Genomic DNA, 12,695 nt, shown 5'->3' on the forward strand with positions numbered 1-12,695 from the left:
AACTGGAGTATAAAAGAATTCTGTACTAAGATTTATAACCTTTAATAGGGACTTCATAACAAAGAAAGTAGCTTTTGTGTAATGGAAAACATCTCCCTCTAAAGAGAAATGACCTGTTAACGTCAGCAGAGTCGTGTTCCCGTGTTTTCTGTTTGCAATCCAGAACCCTGTTTGTCACTGGAAGTTCATTAATTATTCTAAAAACGGCCTTACCAAAAAGCAATTGTACACGATTTTACCATTAGTGTTATTTTTCGAGTCTAAATTCACCAGTGGAGCTCACCCTGTGTTCTTAAAATTACTCAGAACGTGAAAATACAAACACCAGTAATGAGCTCTATTAATGCAGATTTCACTTCAAGCTAACTTGGATTTACTTCGTACAGTTAAGTGAGTTCATTTCACTGGGAAAAAAAAAAAAGAGATCCCCTGAAGCAAAGAAAAAAACATCAACTACTGGGGCTGATATTGCCCAACACATTGCTGATAAATAAATTCTTCTGATTGGATTTTTTTTTCCCCCCTGTTTTCCCCCTCAAGCAGCACTTTTAAAAATACAGCCTTTTAATGATTGTTTAATTTTCATATAACTGGAATATAAATCCTTTACACGCTGCTTTGCTGCAGCTGCACTACAACGTCTCGTTTTTCATGGAAAAAAAACCCCCTAATTACGTGGTTCACCGAGTTGCCTGTGGTAACACATCCATTTTATTTACATTCAGGAGTTGTTCGGGGTTTGTTCTCAGCACTCCAGTTAATCCCGGGCGCGTTTGGGACAATGGTTCTCTCTGAGCCATTAGTGACACCTCTCTCTCTCTCTCTCTGCTGGTTTGGGGAAGGAGCTGAGCTGTTTGGAACCTTGCTGGGCATTTCCAGCACTTTCCAAGGCAGTGCTTTTGGTAGCACCAGCTCCATCCCACCTTCAGTATCCTGGATTTGCCGTGATATCCCGGCCTGGCTGGAACATTTCTGCCCAGGGACCGTTAGCTGCTCCCTCCACGAGGCAGCTGTTCCTGCTGCCCAAGGAAGGCCAACCCATTTTCCCACAAAAACACGAGGGAAGAAACAATAACTATTGTGTGGCCAATAAAACCTAAAGATTAATTACTCCAAATTTCAACTGTTTCAGCTGAGCTGAGCTTATATTTGCAAAGCAGGAAGATGGGATTCAGTAGAGAAATTTCCTGCCTTTGCCTTTTGTCAGCGTCTTGCCTCCAAACTTCTTTCAGAAGGTAATTTGCTGCAATTGAAAGTAAAAACTCCAAATTCCCAGACAGGAAAAAAATTAAGATGTTAATTCTTAAATGACACAAATAGAATAAAATATTAGAAAGCGTTAGGCTATTTTACACAGGGCCCTTTGGTCGAGGTCAGAATTTTTTTGGTGACTTTTTAGCCTTAGATCGTGGAAAGGGGGAAATGCAGCACGTGGGAATGGCCCGTGGAATATCCTGAGCTGGGAGGGACCCAGAGGGATCAGTGAAGTCCATTTCTGACCAGAATTGGTAATGAATTCCTGAATGCCACACATCCTCCTTTGATCCTGCCCTGAACACTGAGATTCACTGTTCACCAGGAGGGAAAACCACCGAGGCAAAGGGGAGCCCAGGAAAGGTAAGTGCAGGCAGAATTCCAAAGGGGACGCTCCATCCTAATTACCTGCAATAAACAACTCCTGCCTTTGCTGTCCACAACCATAAACCAACTCTAAAGCAGCAGGAGGAGCTGCAGTGGTGGGAAGAACACTTTATTTTTGAAAGCAAGCAAGACAAAATGAAGACATCTCGCCCAGACACAATAAGGCTCTTGTCAACCCCGCGTGTATAAAAGGAGTTGGCATTTTCCCATGAAGCAATTCCTTAATCCCAAATGATGGCATAATAACCTCATTTAATATGCCTCCTTAAAAGAAAAAAGTTTATTTTGTCTGAGCTGAACTTCGACTGGCAATCACTGGCCACCAATTAACAGTGTCAGATAGAAGGGTCACGGCACAATTCTGCCAGCTGAGAGAGGATGAATTCACTTTTCAATCCCATCCTCCGGCCCAGAGGATGGAAAAGTTTAACTTTGTTTTCATGTCTTTGGGAATAATCTCTGCCAGGCAATTAAGAAAATGCAAATGACTTGTCTTATTGAAAATAATCAAGCCAGAAACAAGACTTTTCAGTAACTTAATATTCCAATAAAGTCTTGTGTCATCTGAACCTACTTGTTAATTCCACTCGGCGCTGGAGAACCGGCAATTAACCATTTTCAGATTTCACTTCAAATTATTAATAAGTGGTGCTCAGCTGCTTGATATTCAGAGCTGCTTTTCCAACTGAAAGCCTTCAAAAATACTTGCATTTGGGCTCCTGTGAGGTTCCTTTGATTCCTTGTGCCTAAACTGCTTTTCCACTCATCGGCTGCTCTTACTCTCAGTAACCCTGGTTATGGGGTTGGTGGAGTTATATCCCATTCATTTTACAGGAAAGGGGGGGCTTATTCTTCATTTCATGCATTGCTTCACACACTTAAAACATGTTCCAACAGACAGGAACGTCTTCTCATTCAATAATTAACATATGTCACTGCAAAGCAGCTTAGAACATACCCTGTGATTCCTGACAGAGCTCCCAGTTCCTCACGACTGCAGAAATAAAACAGCACCTCGAAACGACCTTAAATACACTCTTAAACTGAAATACAAAGTAGGGTTTTCACTCCTCTATTATCCTTTATATCAGCAGAAACTATCAAGCTTTCCGTTGTTTTTCTTTTAATCCCCAATAAATACTGAAAAACACCAACCAGCGAACACTTACAGGTTAAACATTGACTTAACTGAGGCGGCACGACTGATAAATTAAACTCTGAAATCCAGCAGTTACCAAGTCAGCATCCAAAACCCTACCTAGTGGTAATAAAAACCACCTAAACTGAGGTCTGGGGGAAGTTATTCCCCTCAGGAAACACCCTGGAGAACAGAGCTGGGATGTTCTGGTTCCCTGCAGGTGAAGATTTACCCACCGGCGATTTTCGGGTGGAGAAACAACAGCAAGAGAGCCCCAAGCACGAGGGGTAACGTGGACCCCTCGCACAAAGCCCTTCCCACAGGCAGCATTTTCCCCTCTTCCCTTTTATCAGCACATGGGGATTGACTGGGTCAGCCTGATATGCCAAGAATTCATAAACAGGAACGAGCCGAAGCTCCGCGTTTTTCCTGTCCCAGCTCCAATTGCAGCGGCATTTTTTCACCTCGCCAAGCTGGGAGGATCACGTGCAGCAATCTTTCAGGAAAGACTGACCTAACTGATTCAAGATAATCTGTTCTGCATAAGAGTTTCCCTCAGAATCCTCATGTTCTACAGGCAGGGCAGCTGAAAGTGTATTAATATCTTTTTTTGGGGAGGGATGAAGCAGCTCCAGCAATTAATGGATCAAGTGCAGATGCTGCAAATCCAAGTGGATTTCCAGATGGAAATCTCAAATACCTTCCAGAATCAGTGATTTCAGGCAAACAAGCTACTAAGCTGACAGAAGACTGCAGTTTTATTTAAGGAATTATCAAACACCTGGAATCTTATCATTTTCAAGATCCTGTCTCACATCTTGACAGCTTTCCAGAGCCCACCTCCAGGGTAACCCCAACTCCCCCCTCAGCAGTGGTGCACACCATAATCCCTGCATTATTCCAAGGAATTCCAGCATTCTGTACCACAGATGCAGCAGACAAAGCTGAGTATTCCCACAAACCCAACGTGCAGATGACAAGTTTATAGACAAAACCACCAGGAAAAGAATCCCAGAATGTTCTGAGCTGAAAGGGACCCACGAGGATCAGAGTCCAACTGCTGGAGTTGTTCAAAGTGTCAGAGGAAAGAACTCTCTAAAAAGACAAATAGGGCAAGTAAGGAACTAAGGAACAGATCTCCCCTGTCCCTAATCCACGTGGGAAACACGGGGCAGGGGTGGGAGAAGGAGAACCCAAGAGTTCAGTAGGAAGTCTCTGTGCTGCTCCAGATGGTTTTCAGTCACCAAATGCAAGTGAGAGCTCTGCAACCTGCACATCTACAACATTCCTGTCAAAGAACAGGGAGACACAACCTCCCCTCCTCCTCCCGTTTCTGCTGTGGGATTTACCAAAGAAAACAGGTTTATGGGCAAAGGTCCAGTTGCTGTAACACCCCCTCTCTGCAGGCAGCAGGACCACGGAACAGCACCTGCCCTGGAGACAACAAAACTTCCACAAACTGAGACACTCCCAACTTTTTCAAGCTCGTAAAGTCACTCTATTTTTTCTCCCACTTGGTGCCCACTCAGCTTTTTTCTCTTGGGACAGAACAAAGACCTCTGATCTCTCTTCACATTTTAAACCCCAGCCCAGTGAGAACCAGCCCAACAGGGCCAAGGAAGAAATGCAGGAGCCTGTGCAGGACCCACCTCTGGAGCTCACAGCTGCCTGGCTGCTCCAGCTATTCCACTGATCCACAACTGCTCTGCAAATCATTGTTTTTATTTCATCTCCCGTGACAGCATTTAATTATCCACACAGTTTTGGAAAGCTGCTACATAAACAACTGCTCCTTGTACCTCCTGTTTATAACCACTAAGTTGTTTTCCCCGGGACTATTTGAAATTCTTTTATTAAAGGCAGATTGTTGTTTACCAAATCTTGAATGTTGTAAAGAGAAAGCAATTCAGGGAGTTATTATGAAAAAACTTTCTTAAAGTGCTTCTGAAAGAAAACTCTCAGTTTGGGCTCTTCATCTGTTTACTGAAAGCACTGGATATCAGACAATATTATTTGAATGACTCTGTTATTAAAAAAAAAAATAATCAATTATTATCATTTACACTTGAATGACCAAAATATAGTGTTTAAAACTAAATTATTCAAATTTATTCCTAAATTTTTCTTACCCTAATGAAAATTTCACTTTCCAGGCACAAGTCCTAGGCAGGAAAAGAGAAATCCAAAACATCACTCTTGGTGAGAATTCACGACCTTATAAACCAGCTGCTCTTCCCTAAAGCTGAGACATCTCAGAAGCCGTTCAGGCTCTGGACAGGCTCTGCTCTTCCACTTGGATTTGCAGCAGCAGATTCCTGGGACTTGAGCTCCTAAACATGTGAGTCCAACCCCACAACAAAGCTCTGGCCACGGAACTAAGTCCCAGGGACAGCCCAGCCTGAGGAACAACCTTTGAAGCCAAAGCAGCTCATTCCCTGACCAGGCTATCCCAAAACAAGCCCCACGTCACCACAGGCAGGGGAACTGCCTCAGGAACCTCCCTGTTTTCTGCTTGTATTGAAAAAAGTCCTTTATATTTTCAGGAAGCCAATTCCAACTATCAAATATTTCGGTATTGTGGTCTGTTTATACAATAAAAGCAAAACAACCTTATTCCTTCTGCCTTGCTGCTGCATGAAGCAGCGAACACAGACACTGTCCTTTGTCCCAGGAATCAATGGGTATAAATGCCTTGTTCTGCCAGAATTTGATGTTCAATATTTTGTCAGTGCTGATGTTTGTACTCCCAAGAATGCACTGAAAAGAGCACGGCAGCCCTATCAGCAGTAAAACCTGTAGCACTTACACAATTTACATCACTTTGAGCCATTATCTGATAAGTCACTACAAGCCTCTCAATCTGCTTTTAATACAGGACGAGTAAATCCCTGCATGATTTACACACTTTACAAAATAATTCCAAAACCTGCAGTGGGAAGGAGTAGAAAAGGAGATGATTTCCCAAATCCTCACAGGGCCTGAGAGCAGGAGCAGATTTACCCTCCTTTCAGTCACCACCTACTTCACTCCCCTGAACGAGTTACACAAGGTCCTCCTTTTGCCATCTCCAAACTCAGCTCCGTCTCCTCACATCCCCCAGGTGAATCTTTGTTTTCCAGGCATTTTTAACGGGACAGGGCGCTGCAATGAGGGCACTGCTGCACCGGGGCAGCCCCTCCCCAGCACCTGTGGCTGCAGTGCTGTCACACGCTCTGCTCACGTGGCTTTTATCGCTGTGATGATGCTGCCTGTGGCACGGTGGAAAACACAGCTCTGGCAGCCACATTTCAGATTTAATTCCATTTAAAAGTCGCTGCAGCACCCCCAGCCCTGTGTGCAGTTCCGTGCCCATCACAGGGACACGGAGGGGCTGGAGCGTGTGCAGGGAAGGGAACGGAGCTGGGAAGGGGCTGGAGCAGCAGGAGCGGCTGAGGGAGCTGGGGGGGCTCAGCCTGGAGAAAAGGAGGCTCAGGGGGGACCTTCTGGCTCTGCAACTCCCAGTCCCAGGTTGGACTCAATGACACTTTTCCAGCCTTCATTCTGTGGTTCTGTGACATTTTGGGCCAGGTGAGAAGCGTGCCACAGTGACGCCATTCTTTGCTTGCTGTGCTCTGCCCCACTCTGCACTTGGGCTCTCCACACATCTAAATGCTTCTCCATACCGCTGCCACTGGAAGAAGGATTATGTTGTTGTAGCCAAGATGTCAGATCTAAACAAGCTACATCAATTTACAGCAGATACAGAAGCCACTGCCTGCAACTCCCCTCAAATAAAATGACACTTAAGTCCCTGCATTTGAAATATTAAATTAACTACATTCCACAAAGAGAAAGGCATATATTATTGAAGCTCTGCGGGGCAAGGAGAAATATTACCCATTCCTTCATTCAAAACAGGTGCCTCATAAAAAATTAACACCAGTGGAAGGGCTCAGTGCAGCACTTGTGAGCCATCTCCTCAATTATGCATGATCCGGAGCTACCTGCGTGGAACACACCCAGGCACACTCAGGGCTCCTGTCTGTGATTTCACAGGCACTGCTGCCCAAGGAACAGTCCCAGTCAGGGCAGGGAGTGTGTAATGGAGCTCAGAATAAAGCCATGGTTAAAAAAAAAATCACGTATCATAACCCAGGACCGAAGAGTGCAGGTGGGGAGACAAGGGGCAGCCAGAAAACACCTGATAAATACGGTATTTTACGTACTTTTATCACTTTGTAATTTTATCACCAAGTCACCAGAAGGCCTAAAGGCCACCAGGGTCAAAATGTATTGCAAGAAACTAGGACCTGATCCTTATAATTAATTTGGTTGTACTTCTAATTCCTATTATTAGTCCAGAATTGGAGAACTTTAGTTGTTTTCATCCAAGACACGAGGTGAAAATAAGAGGTAAAGCTCACACAGCTTAATAAAACACCTCGTAAAAGTCAGCATTTTCAGGCAAACTAGGTTTTGTCTCAGCAACAACACACCACTGAAGGTAAATTAATACACACTGGACATAGTCAACCCAAAAAGGATCACAACAAATAAAGCTGTGATCATTTGAAGGCTACAAGTTCTGGAGACACTGAGGACAATCCCAGTTGCATAAAGCTTTTAATCACAAACTTATCATTGGCACTTTGACCTGCCTGCCCCTTCCTGCCTTGTAAGACTCTCACTTGCTGTAATTTGCCTCAGTTTGCACTCAGGTCCTGCAGCATGACCAAGGTGGGCAGTTCTGACCTTGCAGATTGACCTGGGGTGCCTTGCAGTTCCCCTGGCTCTCTGTAAAGGTGGTTTATGCCATCAGCTCTTACCTTATGCCAGAGTTGGGGGTGTTTATCACCGTAATTAATTACCATTTGAACTAGAATTTATTCAATTTTTACAGTGCACCTGAGGGCTCACAGAAATCTAAGTCGTGATGTTGACCACAGGTCACAGAATCCCGGGATCAACCAGGTTGGAAAAGCCCTCTGAGATCATCCAGTCCAACCTGTGACCCAACCCAGCCCGTGGCACTGAGGCCACACTCAGCCTGTCCCTAAACACCCCCAGGGACGGTGACTCCAGCCCTGCCTGGGCAGCCCCTTCCAGTGTCTGGTCACTCTCTCTGGGAAGAACTTCCCAGTGTCCAACCTGGCTCTCCCCTGGCGCAGCTCAAGGCTGTGCCCTCTTGCCAGTTCAGGCTTTTGCATTTTATCTGCAGATCACTCGCAGCAAAAAAGTCAGATTTACACCTTTTTTTCCCCTAGAGGTCTTACACCACAAATTGTGACAAAATCACAAGTCAAAGCCCTAAGGACAAGTTCTCTTTCCACTGGAAAAACACAGAAACAAAGGGAGAGGCGAGGCCAGAGCGACTCACTGTGCAGCTCTCGATGGATGACGTCCACCAGGTTGGGCTCGTCCCCCCACCAGAATATCCAGAGCTCCTTGCAGTCGGGTTTGACGTCGCGGCGCCACACGCACAGCAGGTTGGCCTGCAGGCAGCGGATGAAGCTGAGCAGGATGGGGTCATCCTGGGCCGGCGCTGAGATGATGGGGCCGCAGTCCCCGTGGCCCTCAAAGTTGTACCTACGCCATTTGATGCCCGTCAGTTCAGCCTGGGGGGGGAAAAGGAGAAAAAAAAAAAATCACTTTATTTCAGAATTTTGGTAATGTTCGTAGGACTGGTTCGCTTCATTTTCATTGGTTAATTCTGATTAATTTTAATTTATTATATATATTTTATACTATTATGTGGTTTATATTTATTTTCTATCATTATTTGCATATTATATATAATCATTAATTATACTATGTAATATATATATTTTGTATGTTACATATATAAATATATAATAAACATGCTAACAATATATAAAATATTAATATATTAAAATATAATGTATTAATATATTAGTGATATTAAGAATATATATAATATATTAATACTATATAGTATTATATAGTAATAACATTCCTATAATTAACTATTGTAGTAATAATATTTTAATGCAAACAATTATTAATTAATTATATTGATTAATAATAGGTCATAATTATATAATACTTATAGAAATTTCTAATAAAATACGTTTATATGATACATAACTTTTAATTACTGATATAACTAATATGTTGACATGATACATTAATACATTACATATACAGAAATATATTACTTAATATATAATTAATTATATAAGCATTTTATTTATTATTATATATTACGTTTTATAATATTATAAATGAAAATTATTTTTATTTAAATTTAGTTAATCTAACTTAGCACTTAAGTCAACTCATCTATTATTATTATTATTATTATTATTGTTCTCTTAACTCCTTCTACACCATATTTTCCTTTATTCCCCTTCAGTGAGAAAAAAAAACCAAACATGTAGAGACAATACAGAAGAAACCTGGCTGCATTAAGGTTTTTCACCACAGCTTGACTGGTTCCCAGCAGATTCATTCACTGCTACCCTTACTGTTATTTCATTGTAACGTTACAAATCAGAAAGGGAACAACCCAGCAAACAGGGAGGGGGAACGAGGCTCATTCCCCACGTGAGAGCTCAGTGCCAGCCCAAAAACGGGCACTTGGAAGCCACAGAGAAAACAGCTCCTCTTTCCCCTGGGGATGTCACAGGTTTGGTACCCAGATATTCGGGAAAGGTTTTCTGTGGGCACTGTCACAGCCCCAGGGCTGACAGAGCTCAGGGAAGTTTGGACAACGCTCTCAGGGACAGGGGGGATTGTTGGGGTGTCCTGGGCAGGGCCAGGAGCTGGACTGGATGATCCTTGGGGGTCCTTCCCAGCTCAGGATATTCCAGGATTCTCTGACTGTCCTCCACTCCCGGTTTGCCCCACGACTGGCGCTGCCTCCTCCTTTCTCTCCCCCTCTCCTGCCCTGGGAGCACCCCCAGGACAGTCTGGCTGGAGCTGCTCTCACACAAAGCGGTGTGTGCACACTGTGCTCACACTGGGCTTGTTCTCTGCTCTCTAAGCCATGTTTTCCACACTCCCAGTGCTGTTATTCCCTGCACTGCCTCATTTCCAGCGTTCACACCTTGCCCTGGCTGCTCGGGAGCAGCCGGAGTGCCGGGCTCTGGAGTGGCACCGCAGGGAAAGCCAGCTGGTCAGAGCTGCACAAACCCCACTGCACATCCACACCTCTGACAGCAGCAGCTATTGCAGGGGAAGGGAACACCAGCTGTGGGACTGGATTTTTATGAGTAAAGAAAACCAAAGAGTTGCAGATCATGTATTCCTCCCATACCCATCATCTGCACGAGGACGTTTAACCCCTCCTCCAGAACCCAATCCCCACGGCACACACAGAAGGATTTCCCTTTTCCAGTCCACAAACTCAGTTCCTTTAACAAGTTTGAACTCTAAAAAGTACTTTTCTCCACCTCAACAACTGGCAGTGGGCTGGGTAACTGGAGGAGCTGAAGATGACATTCATCATAGCAACAACACGAGGGAAAACATCCTTATATTTCTCTGATCTTATAAACGCATCCTCTGACACAGTCCCACCTCACCCCACGCCTGTGCCTGGCCCAGCAGGGATCTGGCCCGTGGCTACAGCTCCTGTGGCTGCGCCTCAAGGACCATTTCCCCCAAACACTGACAATTCACGTGGCCTGTTTTGCTCCCAAGGGCCTCACCAGCACACAGGAACTGCCCTCCACTGGGAAGGGGAACTCTGTACAACACTGAAATTCATTTGACTGTTTGCAGGCCCCCAAACCACCAGGCACCTTCGGCTCCACAACCATTTTGTGTCCTGCCAGGACCCCACCAGCAGTGGAATCACAGCCAGGCCTGGATTATCCCTGCTGGAGGCTTCCCAGGGCCAGCACTGCTGCTCCTGCACTCACACAGGAATGCTCAGCCATCCACAGGATTGGGGAACTGTGGAACAGAAAATCAGGACAGAGAGTCCCGACTGGGCCAGAGGCACAGCCACGTGCCACATTCCTGGCATAAAGAGGGCACGGGAGAGCAGGAGGAAGAGGCAAAAGGGAAGGATAAATTATTTTTCCCCAGTGGAATGCTGTGTAGAGCTGGAATACCTCACACATAACACAGTCTGATAAGAGAAAGCACTTCCACGTGCTCCTCCAAAACATCTACATCTGTTCTGCATGTGTCTCCAGCTACAGCTTGGGAAAGGAAGGTGCAGAGTTTGTCAAACGCTGTAATGAATACAACAACAATCAAGAAACACCAAAAACTAGTGCCAGCACAGGCAACCTGGGGAAAAAATGTTGAATGTTCACGTCATAACCAACCAGGAACACGTGGTAAGTCACCAAGAATATGGAACAGGAAGATGACAGAAACCCAAACCAAAAAACCCCAACTGAACAAAGGATGTCAGCCAACAGCCCGATCCACAGAGCAGAAAGCAGAGCTCAGCTGTTCCCAGCAGCACAGCAGCTCCTGCAGCCTCCTGCCAGCTCAGAGGTGTCACCCCAACAGCCCACTGTGGAGGGAGGAAACAGGGGCAAGAGAAGCACAGAGAAACCAGCAGAGCTGCATCCAAGTTACTTCTGCACTAACCAACTTCTGGAGGGCCTAATTCCATAGATTGTGAGGAAGGACTAGAGCCAACCTGGACCACCAGTGCCCACTCACACAGCAAGTGGCTCCTGAGAGCAGGAAAAGAGGAGTCCTGGGGGTTTGGACTGCAGCAGCATGAAATGACATCTCACACATGGTTTCCCAAACTGGCAGAGATGCAGCTCAGTGCTGTATTTGGATATGTTTGCTTCTGCTTAAATTTTTAATAGATAAACATCAAGAGTAATCCCTCAGAACTTCTAGATTGTGTCCCCATGTTAATAAAACTTCATTCAGAAGGAGACTGGGATGCAGAAGGAATCCAAAGAGAGGACTGCACCCTGAGCACTTCCACATCTTCTACACCTCTACAGATGTTCTGGGTAAAGCATTTAACACACTATAGGGAGAACATCCTCATCCACATGGAGTTTTATTGGAAATAATTTCTTTAAACAAACAAACATCCCCAGTTTGAAGAGGCCTCCATCAGCAGCAGGGTCTGTAAGACAGGACAGCCACTGTCCCCTGGCTCTGGGGACTGTTCTGAACAGCTCAGCGTGGTTCCATTTGTGCTTCACCTGCACCGAGCACAGGCTGGGCAAACACTGCAGCTCCTCCTCATCCCATCCACCCTGCCCACCTCCCAGTTCACCAACTTAAAGATGAGAAACAAAGAGAAAGACAAACATTTACGTGCTCAGCACCCGAGAGCTCACCCTGCAGCCACAGAGTCCCCAGGCAGACACAGGATGGGATGTCCCTGCCAGGGACAGCTCCAATCCCAACAACCCCAGCACTGCACACAGAGTGTCAGTGCACACCAACAACAACCCCAGCACTGCACACAGAGTGTCAGTCACTCCTCCAACAACCCCAGCACACACGGGTGCCACAGCAGAGCTGCCCTCCCTGCCTCCCTCGGCTGCTTCTCTCTCCCCGGGGCTGCTGCTGCACAGACTCATTCCTAGCCCAGCTGACTCAAAATCAGAAGTGCTGCATTAAACGACTTTTTCCCCCCACTCAGATCAGTCCCCACACCTGATTCACCCAACAGCCACCGAGACACTCTGCCAGCAAGGGTGAGGACAGCAAAGCAGGTCAGGGGAGGCAGAGCTGCTCCCCGTAACAAGGACTGGTTTCACAGCAGCCTGAAATACTCACTGAGACAGAACCCAAGATTGCCAACCCAAGGACAAAACTGTGAACATGCTGTTTAGCTCACAACTGGTCAGAGATGAATGCAGAACAAAGCAGAACCCTTGCCAGGTGATGTAATCTGTGTTCCTTGCATCCCTTCCCATATGCACAGTCTTGGCTTAGTACAGTTGCTACAATGTTCTTAAAACTAAGAAGCCTGGCAAGAAAA

The 12,695-nt window shown here is 45.5% G+C and overlaps 1 protein-coding gene across 1 annotated transcript in view; it reads right to left on the bottom strand.

Annotated features, from left to right (window-relative positions):
• MED13L (mediator complex subunit 13 like) overlaps window positions 1–12,695 on the bottom strand; it is a 161,851-nt gene that overhangs the window by 134,135 nt on the left and 15,021 nt on the right. Inside the window, exon 2 of the mRNA XM_027905327.1 lies at window positions 8,136–8,373. Coding sequence (XP_027761128.1) covers window positions 8,136–8,373 — 238 coding nt within the window. The remainder of the gene's footprint in view (window positions 1–8,135; window positions 8,374–12,695) is intronic.

This window comes from Empidonax traillii, unplaced genomic scaffold (genome assembly GCF_003031625.1).
Source record: "Empidonax traillii isolate 1590-97213 ecotype Southwest subspecies unplaced genomic scaffold, ASM303162v1 scaffold1142:size416873, whole genome shotgun sequence".
In the NCBI taxonomy this organism is placed as follows: Eukaryota; Metazoa; Chordata; class Aves; order Passeriformes; family Tyrannidae; genus Empidonax; species Empidonax traillii.